Source organism: Paramisgurnus dabryanus, chromosome 8 (genome assembly GCF_030506205.2).
Source record: "Paramisgurnus dabryanus chromosome 8, PD_genome_1.1, whole genome shotgun sequence".
NCBI classification, from domain to species: Eukaryota; Metazoa; Chordata; class Actinopteri; order Cypriniformes; family Cobitidae; genus Paramisgurnus; species Paramisgurnus dabryanus.
This window is the reverse complement of record NC_133344.1, coordinates 9,017,037-9,037,202: the sequence shown is the minus strand read 5'-3', so window position 1 is coordinate 9,037,202 and position 20,166 is coordinate 9,017,037. Positions and strand designations below refer to the sequence as shown.

Genomic DNA, 20,166 nt, shown 5'->3' with positions numbered 1-20,166 from the left:
CAGAATGCTTTGGATGAGGCTGTTATTGTATAGTTTTATTCTGTAAAGATAAAGACTTGTTAATATTTTAAATTTATTTAACTTTGAACAAACTCTTGCCAGTTAATAACATAAATTTAAATCTAAGGTAAATTACCGGCAACCCAGCTGCAATAACACTGTAATTTCTACGGAATTTTTTTGCAGTGTAAATAATAGTTTTTTTTATCACAAAAAGACATATTTCTACTGTACGCACCCTTTTTAAAATATAAAATGTTTATCAATAGTAAAATTGTAACAGATTAGGGCTGCCACTGACAATTATTTTGAAAATCTATTGATCAGACAACTTTTTATCTATTAACTCATTCCCCAACAGCCTTTTTTTTCTAAGTTGTCTGCCAGCACTGTTTGTGATTTTCACAAAACTTTCACAAAATGCATTCCATAATTTTCTTCTAATAATATATAAACATACAAATATATCAAATGAAAGAACAGACCCTCTGCTTTAAAAAAAAAACAGGGAAAAAGTTTTCCATCCTATATTTTTTCTCTGCTTATAAACTAGGGGTGGGCGGATCGATCTAAATATCGATAGTATCGATGCCAACACTGGTATTGGTATCAGATCGATACAATTGTAATTGAATCGATACTTCAATTTAAATATATGTCCTCTACGTTCATTATACTTTGCTCGTGTCTTCTACCTCTACAATCCTGAGGAAACGCTGCTTTCACATCTTGGCCAACTTTGCTACTCCTCCCCCTCCTGCTGCTCTGCTGTGATTCGTTGTTGTGTCGTCACGTGACTCACTGACGCGCGAGGAGCAGCGAACTGAGTGAGAGATCAGGATGGCCGAGAGGAAGAGAAGCGTTGTGTGGAGCTATTTTACGGCTCTAAATAATAATACTGTAACTTGATACGTGTAAAAAGTAATAATTGTGTGCACTTTATTTTACTTTATTTCATTTGCTTTTAAAACCAGAAAAAAGGGAGAGATTTTTGTTATTCTTCATTTTTTTAAAAAGGTTGTAACAAATTAATTCTACAGTTCCTAATAACTAATAATATTGTGGACTTCAATACTTTAATAAAAAAAGCCTAAAGAATTGATCATTCATTCACCTCAGAAATAATGACATACTGCTCTCCCTTACACAAAATAATTTTTTAAAGTAAAAAGTATCGGATTGGTATTGGAATCGGCAATACTGACCCTATATGTATTTAGTATCGGATCGATACCAAATTTTGCAGTATCGCCCACCACTATTATAAACTATGAAATATGGGTATTTTTCTTCAAACGCTGAAATAATTGCATTTTTGTGAAGGAATTTTGTTAGAGATCAGATTCAGAATGATTATCAAAACATAGTGTAAAATTAATAAATAATGTTTTGCTTCAGTTTTTTATAAATTGGGTAAGAGCCATAAAAACACGTTTTTTTCATGCAAATGTTTTCTCTTAATTGAAGAGATAACTTGTCAATGGCGGGGAAAGAGTTAATCTGAAAAAAGGCGAAACAATTTCTCAATTACATTTTTACACGTAATATAAATAAAAATGAATAAAACCCTAAATCAGGGTATGTGTGAAGTATACTAAAGTGCAAAAACCACATACTAAGTTGTACTTACATAATCTTTTGACATTTTAAACTTTAAATAACACAAGGTTTGTTCAGTTTTTTAACAGTTAAACTTCTTTACATATCCAAGAAAATATAAAAAAAAATATTGAGCTATACTAAAAATTTTCCCTAACGCAGGCAGACTAACTAATCAATAACAACATTCATTGACAACGAAATTTCATAAATGATTATTATTGATTTGATCAATTCATTGTTGAAGCCCTAAATAAAACGGCATCATGTGAAAGCATGTACAGCTAACACAGTTAAACAGAAATTACAAACATTACAAAACAGTCACGCTGTTGCAACTCAAGTTCTCATTTTTATTTATAGTTAACTATGTGGAAAAAACTGAACCAATAAAAGACATTAACATATAAACATTGACAGTATTGTTCAATACAAAGAGAACTTTATTAGAAATGAATGGTATTTCTGTAATTATAAAAGAGTTAAACTCACCAGACAGAAGTAAAACAGTTAGCTGATTTAAACGAGCAGCCATTCTGAAGATGTGTTACAGAGCATATGTGTGTGTGCATATATGTGTGTGTGTGTGTGTGTACACCTCATTCTCAGTCTATACACAGCATCAAAACCCTCTTTGCCTCTCACACTCTTGTAAAATATGCACGACCAATGGAGTGTTAGGACTGAGCTCTCAGCCAATCACAGCACAGCTATGTGAAGGGGGGCTGACCACACAAAGAACTCTTTGTAACTGATGGCTGAAAGTCTGTGAGCAGCGTTAAACACAAACTCAAACACACGCACTCTCTCTCAATACACAAATATAATAGATACATTACATAAGCAGAAATTGTGCAGAACAGTATTTACAGCTCATTTCTGCTGACACCGTGCCTGTGTGTATGTGTAGCAGTTTCATGAGGGCTAAATTTACATTTATGCATTTAGCAGATGCTTTTTTCAAAGCAACTTACATTGCATTTGAGCTGTACATTTTATTCTTACATGCTAATCCTCGGAATTAAAGCCACAAACTTTGGAGCTGCTATAAGCCAGCAGAGCTACAGGAAAACAAAATTGTAAAAATCTTTCCACATTTATGTAGGGTTAGTGCTGATCCTTTAGTCACAAATGCATGAAGGCATTTTACATAAAAAGTAGTCCACTTCAAATCAAATGTCAGCAAGTTTATGTGAGGATTAGACGTTATCACTAGTAAGGAGCCGTTTACATGACAATGTTTTAACCAAAAACAAGAAACTTTTATGCATTCTGGCTGTTTGTTTACACAACAAAGGCATTTTAGGGTCCTGAAATGCAAAGTGTTTCAAAGGTTTTGAAAAAGACGAAATGCAAATCTGTGAAAATGGCAACATCATGCACATGCGTATTGCAATCTATACTGCATGTTCTTCAGTCTATAGGCATGCGTGAGAACTTGACAACCACAACAACAATGGTGGCCTACAGGATTGTGTTTGTGCTACTTAAGATATTGAGTTTATTAACGCTTCTCCAACAAAGTTTACAAAATTTTGCCATTATATAGTCCATGGTCACTTGTAGGAAAAAATTTGCCCAAACAAAACTGTCTGACGCTTTTGCTGTCTTGATTTGTTTGTGTATATATCCCTCTTAGGGAGCGTGCACACCAAAGCTTTTATGCGTGGCTGAAACGCCAGTCAGATGCCGACTGACAGATTTTTTTTTATTGATTTGGTTGCTGTGAAACTTCTGCTTTGTTTATCAGTCAGCTTTTCAGTGATATTTGTCTCACCCCTCCTCCACTGTGATTGGACCGCTTTTCACCCAAAGTTGAATATTTTTAACTCTCAGCGCTCAGTGCCGAAAAAACACAAAAAAGTGCCGTGCTTCCATTGGAAACAATTGAAAACATATGCCAGCTGCCGGCGTAAAAGCTTTGGTGTGCACGCCCGCTTAGGGCTGTATAACATCTAATCACAACTAGTCGTTTGCAGAATAAAAGTTTATGTTTACCTCATATATGTGTGTGAACCGTTTATAATAATTATCTATATATAAATCCACACACGTGCATGTATAATTTTAAGTATATATATATGCACGTGTGTGGATTTATATATATAAACAGACAGCGAAAAGTCGCTTATAATGTCAATGTACCTTAACCCATTTACGCCTAAAATGCCTAAAACCTATATTATTCTAGGATAAATACCCTTATCTCCTGAGGGTTTTCAGAAAAAATACTAAGAATTGTCAACGTCTACTAAAAACGTAATATCTAAGCCTCTGTAGCAGTTTAAAAACATGAAATTAAAGTAACCGGCGGTATATGTAGTGTTTCTTCATGCAGCACATGAGGCAAATGGGTTAATTGCTCTCATAGACATGTACACTAGATCGGCCATTCCCAAACTGTGGTCCGCGGACCACTAGTGGTCCGTGAGGGTACTGCAGGTGGTCCGTGAAAAGGCAAAATAAGAATATGTATATTTTAATATACAAACTCGTTCATATTTTGGGCGAACGTGTACTGCTGCCTAATAAACGTTACTGTGAACTCATTCATCCTGGTGCCTGTGAACGGCACGCTCTCTCAGTTTAACGTCGTTCAATAGGGTGCCAGATTTGTATATTCTTCCAGGCGAAAACCCGACTAAAACACACTGTAAACAGGCATTAATGTGTAGCGGAAAAAACACCCAATCTGGCAACATCGCCACCAGTCGGTGTTCACCAGTCACGCTGCATGCGTCATCACAACAACACAGACGCTGCTGAAATTCCTGCCGCGCAACTCAAATAGTTTAACATTAAATAACATCATATTTGTCCTAAATCGTTAACGATTAACATAGGCTGCTAACGCATATTCCGGATCTTGAAATATACTTTGACTAAGCTCACACTATTTAACGTGCACGTGTGGTGTGCAATACCTGCGAGTTGTCATACACGCAATGCCTCGCAGCGCTTCTCGCCCGGGGTGCGACCCCCACCCAGCTAGCCTTTCAAGGTATGTGTAAGCAAATACAAAAATTAAAAGACAGTCAATGCTAATGTAAACCCTGGTTGGATAAGGTTTTAAAGTTGTACATGAAGATGAAATCTGACGCATTTAGCTTCAGTGTTAAAAGTGATCAAATAATTGCTGTCTGTGGTGGTTCTATATGGGCTATAATGGCAATCATTTAAAAAAAATAATATGGGAAAAAATAACTATAAATTAGTTCATTTTTGGAACTGTGACCTAGATTAACATTTTCAAATATGAACTATGAAATGAACTAGTTCATTTTAAAATTTGTGAACTTTGAACTAAACTAGTTCATGTAGAAAGTGAACTTTCCCAACACTAAGAATATGTATATAAATAATACTGATATAAGGTTAAGAAACCTGTTGTACTGATGTGATGACCAGTTATAGTTTTAGTGCTAGTAAGACTATTTAGATGTGCAGATTAATTCAGGACTTTGTGTAGACATATTTTATAATAAGTATTATGAGGTGGTCCGCGAAAATTCTTGATTACAAATAGTGGTCCACACACACAAAAAGTTTGAAAACCCCTGCACTAGATGTCGCCTTGGCTAAGGCAGTTCATTGGACCAAATGCGTCAAATTGAGCCACCTTCTTGAAACAGGGGAACCCTGCATCAGCGTCATTGTAGGCAATGGTGTAACAGAAATAAAATCACCATAAATCGTCATGAATGCAACTTCCTTGGTTTTCTTTTGGTTCGTCATGTATTTCGCATTGGGTCCAGAAAAAATTTAAGTCTTGATATTAAGATTATGAAAATCTACTTTTTCTAACTTTAATGCATAGTGCTAGTAGGCCTAACATCCATACGCAGCACAAAAGTCCGGCATCGTCCATGAATTTGAAGTACAGGCGGAGATAGCAGCGTTACCTAGCTACTACCTATGACAAGACCCCTGTTCCAAGATGGCAGCGGTTTTGACGCATGCTTAGAACCCCAAGGCGACATCTAGTATATATATATATGAATCGCTCTGTGGAGAATGTGTGCACATGCGTGTAGTATTTCTTTACAAAGCACTATCGCCATCTACTGGCAAGGCACACATGATACAGCATTTTTATCATTTTTACACATGTCTGTGTAAACACATTGTTTTGACAACACAAAGAAAGGAAAAACCTTTTGTCATGTAAATGTAGACTATCAAAGTAACCTAACTGTGTGTGTTGTTTGCACATTGTAGGCCTACTTAAATGATAGTCCCGCTGACAGAAACACACAATCACCAGTACAGATCTAGACCTGAGCATTCCTTTCTGTCTTTCATCCTTCACCTCTCTCTCTCTCTCTCTCTCTCTCTCTCTCTCTCTCTCTCTCTCTCTCTCTCTCTCTCTCTCTCTCTCTCTCTCTCTCTCTCTCTCTCTCTCTCTCGCTCGATGTATGGCCTCTACAGACTTGCTGTCTTGTTCTTTAAAACAAATCAGTCATGGTTGAGTGAACTCAAGTAAAGCGAGAGAGAGCAGGAGGGTCGGCTAATTTAAAACGAGCTTCTGTCCTACATTCAGATAGCTTTCAACAAAACCACAAAGCTCAGAATGAATTAGTAATGATAGCACACAGGAGAAACGACAGAGACGTTGTGAGAAAGGATATGATGCATAAGAATATGATGAACAGAAATCATCAATAAACACACACTTCATATCAAACCTGCATACACACAAATCTATTTAGGTGAAAAATTGGAGATTTGGAGCTTGCTACAGTATGTGTTTCTAGTGCACTCTTTCAGAAGAGTCACATTTAAAATGTACAGCAATATAAATAGTACATGCTTCATGTGTAGGCGTTGAATTAAATAGCCAAACAAACTGGGAATGTGTTAAGTATGGCAAGTGTCCACAAATACTTTCTGTCTTTATTTTAGCATATTTTAACAGTCTGTCATATAAAACTAAACTGTGTGCTTGCTTATGGTACCTATAAAAAGGTGTGAATCAGATATAAGCTTATGACATGAAAAAGAAAGAAACAGAGTTGAACAAGAGTGAGATGGTAAAATATGTTTTGTCAAAGGTCAAACCTTTCAATAGACAAACACATGTACAGGCTTGCGCGCACACACACACACACAGTCTTATAGATCCATCAGCACACATACTGTAGATACGGCTTATAAACACTTACAGGAAATACTTTCAGGAAACACATCTTACAGGAAAGATATACTTGCAAAAACGTGTTGCATCTTATCAGCGACAAAGTTTCCATCTATGAATAAAAACTTTAATCTTGGACATGATCTTACTCAGTCGATATTAAAGATATCTAGGTTATATTTTTGGGTTGATTTCTGCTGTATATTCTGTTGCTGAAACTGATCTGTGATTGGCTGCTTGACGGAGAGCGCAGGCTTTAGAGAAACACTAAAAGTATGACCATGTTTGGTTACATCTAAGCTGCTTTGGCAATTTCTCACCATCTGTGAAACGTTATTTAATCCGCTGATATTCATGAGGATATTTGTATCGAGTGCAGATGAGTCCAATTCTCAACTCAAGAGGATTTCGCTCTGGATTAGAGTCTCTAATCTGAAAATAATCTGTCTCAAAAGCCAATCTGTTAAACCCCTTTAAAATAAATAAATAAATAAAACATCTTTTTTACATTTTTACTAATGTTTTGTATTGTAAATTATCTCCAAACATAAATTTTTAAGAAAAGTAAATTACTTTTTTTTTCGCAATTTTTCTGAGCTGACCGACGGTCAAGTATAGCCCTTGTGTTGGCTATAAGCCCTCAACACCCATCTGCTGAGTTCACAAACCAATGTGAGTGTTTTCAAGAGTCTACATTTTCCACCTAAATATGACATATTTCTGAGCAGTGCATTACATAATTTCACCCTAGAAACTATCAGAAACCACTGGAACCAATATAATGGCTACACGTGAGATTTTATTTATTTATTTATTTATTAGAAGGATAGCCCTGGGTTCGATTCCCAAGGAGCACACATTGTGATAAAATGTACAGCTTGAATGCAATGTAACTGTGGGTTCACACCAGCCGTGTTTGAGGCGGCAAATTTGCATCTACCGTGTCTAGTTTGACGCTTAAACATTTGAGTTCACTCGCTTCATTCGCGCGTGAAAGCCGCGTGTGAAATTTTAGCCATTCAAGACATTCACGCAGAAATTCTCATCATGGGAGGGGCTTCGGCGACTCCGCTGAGACTCCGCCACTCCGCTCGCTTCCTGTAATCACGTCACTTCTACAACAAGCTTCTGATAGTTTAACACGGCGCGTTTTTCTGCCAAAGTTTAAATTTTTCAACTCACGCGTTTCATGCGGCAACGCTCAATTTGCGCAAACTAGAAATGTGACTGAAGCGGAATCGCGTCTACCGTGCCACGCTAAACGCTTCTTTCGCACCGCAATACCTCCAGATGCACGTCAACGCGTCTTCACATTGACTTAAAGGTGACATAGAATGATTGAACAGGGTATTTATCCTTGTTCTGTGATGTGACATGTAGACAAAAAGTTTTTTGTTTGGGTCTGTAATGCCTTAGAAGCTTCCTAAAAACCTCTCTCAGACAGCTCTATTAGGGTGGGGGATTTTAAACAAGTGGTTTTGCACCTATTTGGCTCCCCCTACTGGCTTAACTTGCAATCTCATTACTGATTGGCTGACTTTGCTGCCACTCTAAAAATGTAGCCAATTATTTTAAAGTGGAGGGGCAGTGAGATGCCTGTGATGTCATAAGCATCAGTTTTTCAGATTGGGCCGTTTTCTGGCTGACATTTCTAAAAGAGGAATTTCTATGAGACTGAGATGTTTAGCATGTCGAGCACCTTTTGTATGTTCGTGAATGCGGGTAGACTACCATTATTCAACAAAGACAAGGTAAAAATGGTTTTTCATTCTCTGTCCCCTTTAACATTGAAATCACTCACGCTTAATGGTGCATTCCTACGCGTTATTTGCGCGTAGTTGGACGCCTGAACATTTGAGTTCACACGCTTCATTCGCGCGTGAAAGCCACATGTGAAATTCTAGCCATTCGAGACATTCACACGGTAATTCGCGTCATGGAAGGGGCTCCGCTAAGACTCCGCCACTCCGCTCGCTTCCTGTAATCACGTCACTACTACAGCAAGGTCCTGATTGGTTAACGCAGCGCGGAAATCCGCCGAAGTTTTGATTCTTCAACTCGCGCGTTTTCCGTGGCAACGCTCAATTCGCGTGAACTAGAACACGAATAAAGCAGAATCGCGTCTTCTGTGCCGCGCTAAATGCCTCTTTCGCACCGCGAGACCTTCAGATGTGCGTCAACGCGTCTTGTTGATGTCTAGACGAGAAGTTGTAGTTTAAAAGTGCTTTTTTTTTCTTGTCAAAAATGACAATCGTTTTGCTAGATAAGACCCTTTTGCCTCGTTTGGGATTGTTTATAGTCCTTTGAAACTCCGTTGAAAAAAACTGTTAAGTGTTGAGTTAAGTATTTAATGTTGGGCTCTATTAAAGTCCATTAAAATGAGAAAAATCCTGCAATGTTTTCCTCAAAAAACATAATTTCTTCTCGACTGAACAAAGAAAGACATCAATATTTTGGATGACATGGTGGTGAGTAAATTATCTGGATTTTTTTAAAGAAAATGGACTATTCCTTTAACATTAAAATCACTCACGCTTATTGGTGTATTCCCACCAGCCCCGGTAGAGGGTAAAAACGCTTTATTTGTGCGTAGTTGGACACTTGAACATTTGAGTTCACTCGCTTCATTCGCACGTGAAATTCTAGCAATTCGAGACATTCACGCGGAAATTCGCGTCATGGGAGGGGCTTCTGCGACTCCGCTGAGACTTCCACCACTCCGCTCGCTTCCTGTAATCAAGTCACTACACGTCACTACCTGTAATCACGTACTACAGCAAGGTCCTGATTGGTTAATGCAGTGCAGAAATCCGCCGAAGTTCAGATTTTTCAATTCGCGTGTTTCCTGCGGGCGCACTCAATTCGCGCCGCGCTTAACGCCCCGCAGGATGACTAATCGCGTCTTTGTATTGACTTAACATATAAATCACTCGCACTTGCCGCCTCAACCGCGTCTGGTGTGAACCCTACATAACACCTCTACCGTGGCTGGTCTGAACGCAGCATAGGACACTTTGGAAAAAAGCATCTGCTAAATGCATAAATGTACCTTTAAGGAGTGTTCCACTTTAATAAAAAAAATGTTTTGATCATTTACTAACCCCCATGTCATCCAAGATGTTTATGGGTTTCTTTTTGTCATTTTCCTATTAAAAAAGTACTTTTTAAACACAACTTCTTGTTTTGCACTAGCCTTGTAATGCACCAGCGTGACCTTTTCAATTTCTTAATCACTTCGAAAAGTCATGCAAGCCTTATGCGAAACTACCGCTACAGTGTTTACAAGTGTGGAGAAACAGGACCGTTCAGATATTGTTGTATGTGTAATGATACTAATAAATGTCTTTGTGTAATTTTATTGTTTAAAATGGTCCATTTTACAGATGACATGGGGGTGAGAAAAATTATCAGGATTTTTTTTATGAAAGTGTACTTCACCTTTAAAGTACCGTAGTAATCACAGTAATATGTACATCAGGGAAGAGATCTTAAACTGTATTCTGCTGAGACAGTAGGTTATATATATAGCAGGTCTGCAAGGGAAATGCCTTTGTTTGAGTAGTGAATGCTGTGTAGTTAAGACCTTATTCCCAATGGAACTTCAACACACAGACACACAAAGTAAGTAAATACAATCCAGCGAGGTCGTATTCCCTCTTGACCTGCTGAATACTCAAAACACAAACAAAGCAGTCCACGGGAACCCCCATAGCCATCACTTCATATTCATACAGAGGAAACACGGCTGAAGTTATACGCTGTGGTTCACACACACATCAACACTTACAATACTGCAGGCTGAAACTCAGCACGGCCAGCAGCGCTCCCACCACCAGCACCATGATGAAACGGTTCCGTGCCAGCATTGTCCTGTGATTGGCCGACACACCTGTCCATCAGCCATCCATGCACAGCCCCCTTACTGTCACCTAGGCATCAAAGAGCAACAAAGGAACTTATATAATAATATGATGACATAATACTGCACACAAAGAGCTCACATAACACGTCATTTTACTTGAGTTCTAAGAGAAAACGAAGCCAAAACTTACCAAACATACACACACAAAGATAGATAGAGAGAGAGAGAGAGAGAGAGAGAGAGAGAGAGAGAGAGAGAGAGAGAGAGAGAGAGAGAGAGAGAGAGAAAGTAATAAAACTCCCACAGTTCTGGCTTCCTCTTAATGCTTTAAAGCAAAAACGCACACCAGAGGACAGCCAAGGGAAAAATCCACACACCACACAAACACTGCAACACTACACACACAGCAAAGACACGCAACATGTAATTTAGTCTGATCACACATCAGCAGAATCTGTTATTAACTCTAAATACAGATAATAACTGCGCTTCTGAATTCATTCCTGCAAGAGCACAAACACACATCTGATGAACTAAGCAGATGTTTTAAAGCAGTCTGGGTCCACATCATGAGAATATAAAAACCACAATCTGACTACACCCATCACTTCTCTTGCTACTTTAATGCATTGACACTTGCATTTGTTCCTGTGCCAAAATAATTTCCCTTACAACTTTTGTCTCTAGATTAAACCACAACACAAGCTGCTTTAATGTCGAACTATGAGCATAGACTTACTGAATCACATTTAGCCTATAATCTTCCTGTCAATATAGGTGACGTATGTGACGTCATTGTGAAGAAATCATATTTGCTGTATACTTTATAAACAATACAGGGCTTCTCCATTTAAAGATGCTGCAAATGGCAATGCCAACATTAAATATTAAACATCTTTGCTCAGTTACTTATGATCTTGCTAAACGTGATTTGCTAAATGAATGTATTCCCACACAAAGATGGATTTGTTTCTATTTAAAGCACACAATCTCCTCCCTGTGCCGTGTTGTTGTTAATAAATTTATTTAATAAAGAAATCAGAATAACGCACATACATAAAAATAATTTAGCCTACATGAATAACGCGTATGGACAGCGAGAGCCGCACGCAACAATGTGTAGCAGATCAAACAGAACCAGACACGAGACGAGAGAGAGAAAGAAAGAGAGAGAGACATGCAGCTTTACCTGCCGGTAACAGAGCTCAATAATCTCGATCAAGTCCTGATCTCTGTCGTGAGGAAAGATCATCCATCTGCCCGCGAGGAATGCAGGACTGATCAGATACAAACCTCACTGTGTGAACCTCTCTACCCTCCTCCTACACTACACACACACACACATAGAGAAGGAGAAAGAGATTCATTGCTCCCTCTGCTGGTCATAATGTGCAATTACAGCTTGTTCTCCCAAACGTTGATACAAGTACATTTATTATTAGGCTAGGCATATGAAAGCTTTCCAACAAGTAGGAAAGCAATGAAGCAGGCCATCCTATGTAAGTCCTGTGAATTTTAACCGTGGTAATTTTGGGTACCTAGTATCTAGCTATGTGTCTGTATGTCTGTCTTCTTTATTCATGTATCTATTTATTTATATAACTATCGGATATCTTATCTATCGATCTATTTGTCTGTCTGTCTGTTTATTTATTTATCTAACTGTCCGTCTGTTTTATTGTTACTAGTGTTATATGCAGTGGTATTGTATCATTGTGTTTTATTGCTAAGGAACGTGTTCAAATTATGTCAAAGATCATGAGAGGTCCCCTAGCTAACCCCCTATCTTTATATGATGATTTCACAAATAGGATCAACATTTTAATCAAAGAAACCCCAAATTACCCTAAATTCAAACCCTAATTATGTTTCACCCCTCAAATTAGGGTGAAATAATAGTTTTGAGAATAATTTTTTAAAAGCCCTTAAAGGGATAGTTCACTTTAAAATTAAAATTCTGTCATCATTTTCTCATCCTCATGTTGTTCTAAACCTGTATGAATTTCTTTTTATTTCTTTTTAAAATATATTTTGAGAAATGATGGTAAACACACAAAAGAAAGTGACCATAGACTTCTATAGTAGGAAAAAAATTTTTTTGAAAGTATTGTGATTAATAATTAAGAAAATATTTTGATAAATGAGGGTTAGCACACAGTTGACGGTACCCATTAAATTCCATCATATTTTTTTATTCCTACTATGGAGGTCTATGGTCACTTACTGCTGTGTGTTTACCATCATTTCTCAAAATATCTTCTTTTGTGTTCATCAGAAAAAAGAAATTCATAGAGGTTTAGGACAACATGAGGATGAATAAATGATGACAGATTTTTGAAAAACACTTTGGGAAAGGGTCGAGGCCGAGTACCAAAACACACTTGTAGCCAATCAGCAGTAAGGGTCGTGTCTACTAACCGACATCGTTGTCTGGGTTGCGTATGTGTGGGGCGGGTCTATCAAAAGAAGGTCCAGATTCTATTGGGGTAGGGGTGTGTTTGTTTAGGTGAATTTAAATTTCAACATTGGCTTTCAGAGATCATGCACCCCGCCTTTAACCAATCCTAAATGTAAATAATCTAAATTTATGTTAATTCCACCAAAAAAACAGCATGAGGCGCATTTGAATTAGTTTATTTTGCGAAATTGGGACAACTAACTTACAATATCGCTCTATGGCAGCGGAGCACAATAAACTCAATTAAATAAATTTAAATTGTATGTAGTATTTTAATTGTAATAAAAACCAGGACCCCCCTCTCTAATATATATTTTGGTGCTTTATCCTTCAATGGATATAAGAGGTCCGGGGTGGGACCACCCCAGCCTCCCCCTCAATTCAAACACTGGCTCAGGAAACGTGTGGCTACTTTTAATGCTTTTTTCAACAGGGTTGGTTGCCTGTTTTGAGTTTTTTCAGCTTTATTTTATGGCTAGAATGTTGGGCCTGCCCTATTCTGTTATGTTTCTAATTTTAATTGCCAATTTTTATGAGTCAGTGATTCAAACATGCTCTTAAAGGTGCTTCATAATGCCATAGAAGAACCATGTTTGCCTGTATGGTTCCATAAAGAACCTTCAACATCCAAAGAACCTTTATGTTTCAAACAAGGTTCTTTAAATTATACAAATTATAAGAACCTTTGACTGAATGGTTCTTTGAGGAACCCAAAATGGTTCTTTTATGGCATCGCAGTGATGAACCTTATTATATGTAATAGTACCCTTATAACCTGTCTATTATTATAAGTGTGTCTGCGTGTGTGTGTGTGTGCGTGTGCGTGTGTGATGTTTAGGCTGTGCTCTATATGCAAAACAGCCATAGGTCACTTTGCCTTCACTCTTAGAACGGATGTGTTAAAAACAACACAATCAGTTTAGGGACAACACACTAAACGGCTCACAGAATACACACATCTCTGTGTTATTATTGGAACAACTAATTTTGTTATACTTTTAACACAAAATGACACATAATAACAAACACAAACATTTTTATAAAAAATCCTTTCTGCGTGTGTTGTTGGTGTCTCAAAATAACTAAAATGCTGTCTTGGCTCTACTAATCAACATAAACTTAACATAATCTATTTTTCACAATTTTTATCATGCTTTCAAATAGGACCGTTTATATTTGCTGACACAGCTCCACTTTAACCCCTGAAATGAGTCCAACTGTGTTACATCCAGAATGTAGAAGCTACATAAGCACACACGCAGATATTATTAGCTACAGTCTGGCATATCATTGATAAATAAGGTCTGGTAGATCAGAGTTCTTAACTGAGGAGACGGCGTGTGCCAGGTTAATAATTAGTCATTTATAATAAGCCTGTGTATAGTTCAAGGTTATACTACATTTCAGTATTCGATTAGAAGGATATTTTTAACTACTGTTGTAGTGTGTTGGGTCACCGCTTGCTCCATATTTGCATTCTAAAGCAAAAAACACTGCGGTAGATCATTGATCTGCAGATCAAAGTACATAACTCTCACACCAAGCTAAACTTAGAGAAGATTAAATCACTTTAAATATAGATCTACCTGTTTACATATAGTCACACACAGAGGACTCACAAATATTGTTTTATTGCTTTCATCTCAGCATTTGTTCCTGTTTGTTTTAAACAAATAGTAGACGAACATGTTAATTGCCACAGATCATACTGTATGTCTTCTCTATGGTTTTATATATCACATGACTATGCATACTTTAACTGCTTGCAAAAAAGCATTGACCCTGTCTGTGAAGTCCAGGCTAAAGTTTCGTAATCTAATGATGAGATTTGGAGCATCAAAGTTTGCTTTCACTTATTGACCTTACTCAGTCAATATTAAAGATATCAACGTTATATTTTTTACAGAATGCTCTTTAAATTATAAAGTAGAATTTTACGTAGAAAAGTAAAAGTAAGTCAGGGTCACAGTTTGCTTACATTCTAAAAAATAATGTCATACCTCTATTTTCACATTGTTTCTGTTAGGAATAATTGACGACGGGCCATTGAATTATAAGAAAATAATGCACAGCCAAGATGCAATGCGGCACGCCGCGGGTGTGCATTATTTTCACATAATTCAAAGGACCGGAGTCAATTATTTCTCTTATACCACGGTTACCACAAACATTGCTCTGGTGCCTATTTTTAAGACATTTAACAGGTTAGGTGTGCAGTTATCAGAAATTAATGCATACCCACGGAACATTTTTCAGCCAATCAGAATACAGTATATATAAATATATAATAAAATAATATTGTTGGTGAAGACCAAAAGGTTTTGTTTTATCTTTAAAAAAAATAAGTGGTCGCTATGTTGGCATAACATACAAATGTGTGGATATTTACTGTAATAGCGAGAAGGTCTAACATGCAGAATTACATTTTCTATTGTTTGTACCTGTAATAATTTAATTGTATTAAAAAAAGATATGTATATATGTGATTCTTGCGAAATTAGACTTATGAGGTATCATGAAACATTTTGATAAAAAAAGTAAATGCAAAGTAAGAGTATCAAAATAAGAAGCATACAGTTACAAACATCTCTTCATTTAATATTTTGCACATGATTTCAAATGACATCATATAAACCAAATTAGTTTTTTTTCCACATTTAAGGGGAAAATTTTCATTACCACAACGTGTCCATGACTGGATTTGGGTTCTTTGACATGGAAATATTTATATTACAAAAATCAAAAATATAAAAAGCTTCAACATTTACAGTAAAGAAACATGTGATATTTGGTGATCATTGGTAAATGTAAAGACAATAACAAGGAATATAAATGTGTCCAATACCAATTTTCTCATCCTCCGCAACAATTTTCAATCATTGTTTAAGCCCTCAAGGAACTAACATTTAAAAAAAAATTTTTGGATTTGTTTTTCTCTCCAGATAAAAGTTGAAATTTTGTTTGTCATAGTACCTAGACAACTTTTTCTCATTACCGAAACATGAGTTTGTGAATGCATATATTTAATGTAATATCATGTTGCGGTAATGATAATTTTTTATAACGCTAATCTAAAAAATGTAAATAATTCTATAGAAAATATTTTTTAAATCCACAAAAAAAATGGTTATAATAAGTTCAGACCTTAATCTTATATGTACAAATAAATTGGCTTCAAGGGCTTTTTAAAAATTTTGAAGCTGGACACCTTCTAAATCTGGATTTTGTGAGAATCACCCATATACACATGTAAACATTTCTTAAATATATACATGCATGTTATTATACACAGTTCACACACACACACACACACACACACACACACATATATATTATGTAAACAAAAACTTTTATTCTGCTAAAGATTAATCGCGATTAATCGAAATGCATTCTTTTGACTGAAGATGATTGAATGAATGAGATTTAACAAAAACATTTACTGTATGAGGAATAAAATAAGTACAGTAGACAATAGGTGGCGACACTGTTCAACCAAACAACAATTTAAAAAGCTAAATAAATTTAATAGGTTTAAATCTGTATCTGCAGACAGATGGCTTTGAAAAGCTATGCATTGACATTACTAAACACCATGTGGATAAAACCTTAAGCTATCAGACAATAGGCTTGATTGTCTAGTACTGATTAGTTTATCTCAGTTGCTTTGGTGTATTTCTCAGATCACAAATTACGTTTCAAAACACCTTGCTTAACTTCATCATCATCATCGTCATCAAGGCAGTTATGCACAACATAACATAAAAATAAATTCTCAATGTTTTGGACAAATAGCAAATGTATTGGTTGATTATTTACATACGTCTGCTGTTTTCTATACATTTTCAATTGCTTATGTTGTTTTCATCAAAACATATTATACTGGCCTGGGAAACAGTGGCGGGGTTAAGCCCCAAAATTTGAAAAACGCCCTTTATCTTTTGAGGATTGTAAATGTTTAAGGTATAGCTTTTATTATTATAACTTTTGTTTTCCTGATACATAAAATCCGTCTGTTTGCTCTTTTTCGTCATTGTGTAGAGCTGTTACATTACAGTATCTGTTCCGGCCCGCAGGTGGCACTGTTAACAACACATAGTCATTGAAAATGGCCTTTTATTAGGGGCTAGTTGTTCAAAAAGTTTAATCTGGAATGATCCAGATTTGAAAATCCTATGTTTTGCTATCCAGGATCAGGTTAACCATCTCACTTTTGTCCTGGTTTTTCAAAGCAAAATTTACCCTGATCCAGATACACACTTTTTTGGATTAGTAAATCTGCTAGTGTTCTGAATGGGATCACATGTCAATGTTGACTATTAGCTATGTAAACAACAATAGGTAAGTTAGTTTGGTCAGTATAAGGGTCACTCAGTGTTTTTACTTGAGGAGACAATCAAACCACACAACCGTCCCTTACTTTATTTATTTCAATTCAACATTCAGTCAGTTCTTCTGTCCCACAAAAAAACAAACAAGTATATACACATAGAAATAAACATGCATTTAAGTCATAAAGAAGTTAAAAATCCGTTAGTTTGTATTTGAGACCGGATGTTAAAACTACTTTTGATTGTTTGGTCTCTGATGATTGTGATCAATATACTGTTAAGTGACAAATGACAGTTAAAGTTAAAGATTACTTTTGTTAAAATTAAATGTAAAATAGTTTTTTGTTTGCTATACAGCAGTCAATGAGGGATTTATATGAACTTTTTTCTGGAATTGTCTGGAAGGTTTAAATGGTAGTCCAGTGTTTGATTATCATTATAAGGATTGAACTAATCAAGAGCAAAATTTCAACAACAAAAAAATGATTCATTCATAAATATTACATGAGAGAAATGTTATATTGTACTAGACTAACAGTAGGTTTATACGTTTTATTAACATTTTTTGTTCCTGGGATCCACCGTCTGCTGGGATAAGAATAAGTCCTACTTTTTGGCATCAAACAAATCTCAATCTTACTAAAAAGTTTTAAACAACACAAAGTGACCGTTTAATTCAGATCAAATCTTAGATTGGATTCTGTGATCCAATCCAAATTCAGAATCCATTTTTTAACCCGTTTTGAAATTTGGATCTAATAGTCGAAATCGAAATGGATTACTTTTGAACAATTGTCCCCAGGTGATAATAAAACAACTAACTTGTTATTTCCTTATTCTTAATAACTTTAAAGCTTAACTTATCACAGCGTACAATGTCAATTTTTATGCATGGAAAAATGAAATAACTCTAATCAATAAGGTGCAGGCCTATAAGAAATATAGCAATATAATATTAAGAGTAGTCTAATGCTGTTAAAAGTTTTACGAGCTAATATTTTTCAGTCAGGGGAAAGAATAAAGAGAAAATGCAAAGGAAATGCAAAAATCAAGATTAAAAATCAAGATCATATAAAGCTAATAAAATGAATGCAAAAAAAAACAAACACAAAGTATGGTTTCATCAACAAGGAACAAAAACATGACAAAAAGCACAGTGAGGGAATAGTTATTCATTTAGCTGACGCTTTTATCCAAAGAGACTTACAATTGCTATATATGTCAGAGGTCGCACGCATGCTCAGGGATACAATGGTGTGTCACAGTGGATTCGAACCCGGGTCTCTCACAACAAAGGCGTGTGACTTATCCACTACGCCATCACCACCTGAAGTTTTTTTTACACTTTTTTAAAATGTTATGTTCACTTTACAATTAAAATCATAATAATAAATAAAATTGCTGTGTTTGTGGGGTCATGTTAGCCCCCATACGACCATAGCCACCCCTCTGCTGGGAAGTAACTAGTTATTTGCATAGGTCGTTAAATGCAAATTGGTTGACCTTAGTATCCTGACAAAAAAAATTCAGCATTGTACATTTACAATCCTCATCAAAAGTGCAGCCATACCGTTCAAATCAGAAAGCATTCATCTAAAATTGTGTTTTCTTGTTATACTGACAACATGGCTGAACATTTTGACTGTTTTGATAATTAACAATAACACAAGAATTTGTCATTTTAATGGCATTGACATATTCACTGACATAAAATTTTACTTTTGAGAGACAAACTAAGAATTATGAAGTTACAGGTTTTGCAATTATTCCTTGATGTTGTGCTGTTTGTATGAATCGTTCTGAGAAACCCACTTACTATTTTGTACATTTTAAGGAAGAAATGGTGCAAAGCAACGAAGAAAAACTGTAAACTATACATTACATTTGTTTTGGAAAACAAAGTGTGTTTTGTAAACTAAGGTATTGTTTGCTTTCAAAGTACGCCTCCGAAGTTTCTGTTTTTAATATGACACAATTTCACCCGTGTTTGAGGCCAAACAAAAAACACAGCGTCTCACACGAAAAACTAAATCATTCCTGTAATACATTAAAAATATATTTTTGATATTTAAATATTCTTTGAAAATGTAAAACAATTAAAAAATTGAAGTAATTTTTGTGTTTTATTTGAATGTAATAAAAAATTTAAATGTGAGAAAGTATTTACAGTTTTTCTCAGTGGCTTTGGAGCATTTCTTGAAACATCAGTCAAATTTGCAAAACAATTTGTGCATTTCTTAGAAAAAATTCTGCACATGGATGTCATGCAAAAGCCCGTAACTTGTTAAAAATCCTCAGTTCATCTCTCAAAAGTAAATTTTTACGCCAGTAAAAGTCAGCCCCATCAAAATTGCAAGTCCTTGTGACATTGTTTACATACAAGACAATATACAATTTTATATACAATTGTCAATATTACAAGTGTACACAATTATATGTGTCAGTATTTTCTGATATAAAGTATGAACAAATTTACATTTTCACCTTACTTACACACATTGTGATATTAAAAAAAATATTATTTTACAGTACAAATAAAAATTTCAAAATTAGAAAAGTTCACTGTACACTGTAAGAAATGTCACATTTTCTGTTACTCAAAATTTTAAGATTTACTTGACAGTAATGTACCAATTCAGTTCACATTTACAAAAGACTAAATAAATCTATGAAAAACATGCTTACAATAACAGATTATAACATAAAGGTCAACAATTTTGCATGACATGCCTTGTACAATGAACTTATTACACTATTCAACAAAAAAGAGTATAATGTATTTTTA

General features: G+C 35.7%; 1 protein-coding gene across 2 annotated transcripts in view; it reads right to left on the bottom strand.

Annotated features, from left to right (window-relative positions):
* pxylp1 (2-phosphoxylose phosphatase 1) overlaps positions 1-11,920 on the bottom strand; it is a 152,356-nt gene extending 140,436 nt beyond the window's left edge. The window contains exons 1-2 of one of the 2 annotated variants that reach the window (XM_065280487.2): positions 11,785-11,920; positions 10,521-10,662 (exon numbers count right to left, since the gene is read on the bottom strand). In XM_065280487.2, the coding sequence (XP_065136559.1) occupies positions 10,521-10,599 (79 nt within the window). In that variant the 5' untranslated portion in view covers positions 10,600-10,662; positions 11,785-11,920. Of the gene's footprint in view, positions 1-2,091; positions 2,342-10,520; positions 10,663-11,784 lie in introns of those variants that run through there. The other variant, XM_065280488.2, reaches the window with a different exon arrangement.
* Between the last annotated feature and the right edge of the window lie 8,246 nt (positions 11,921-20,166).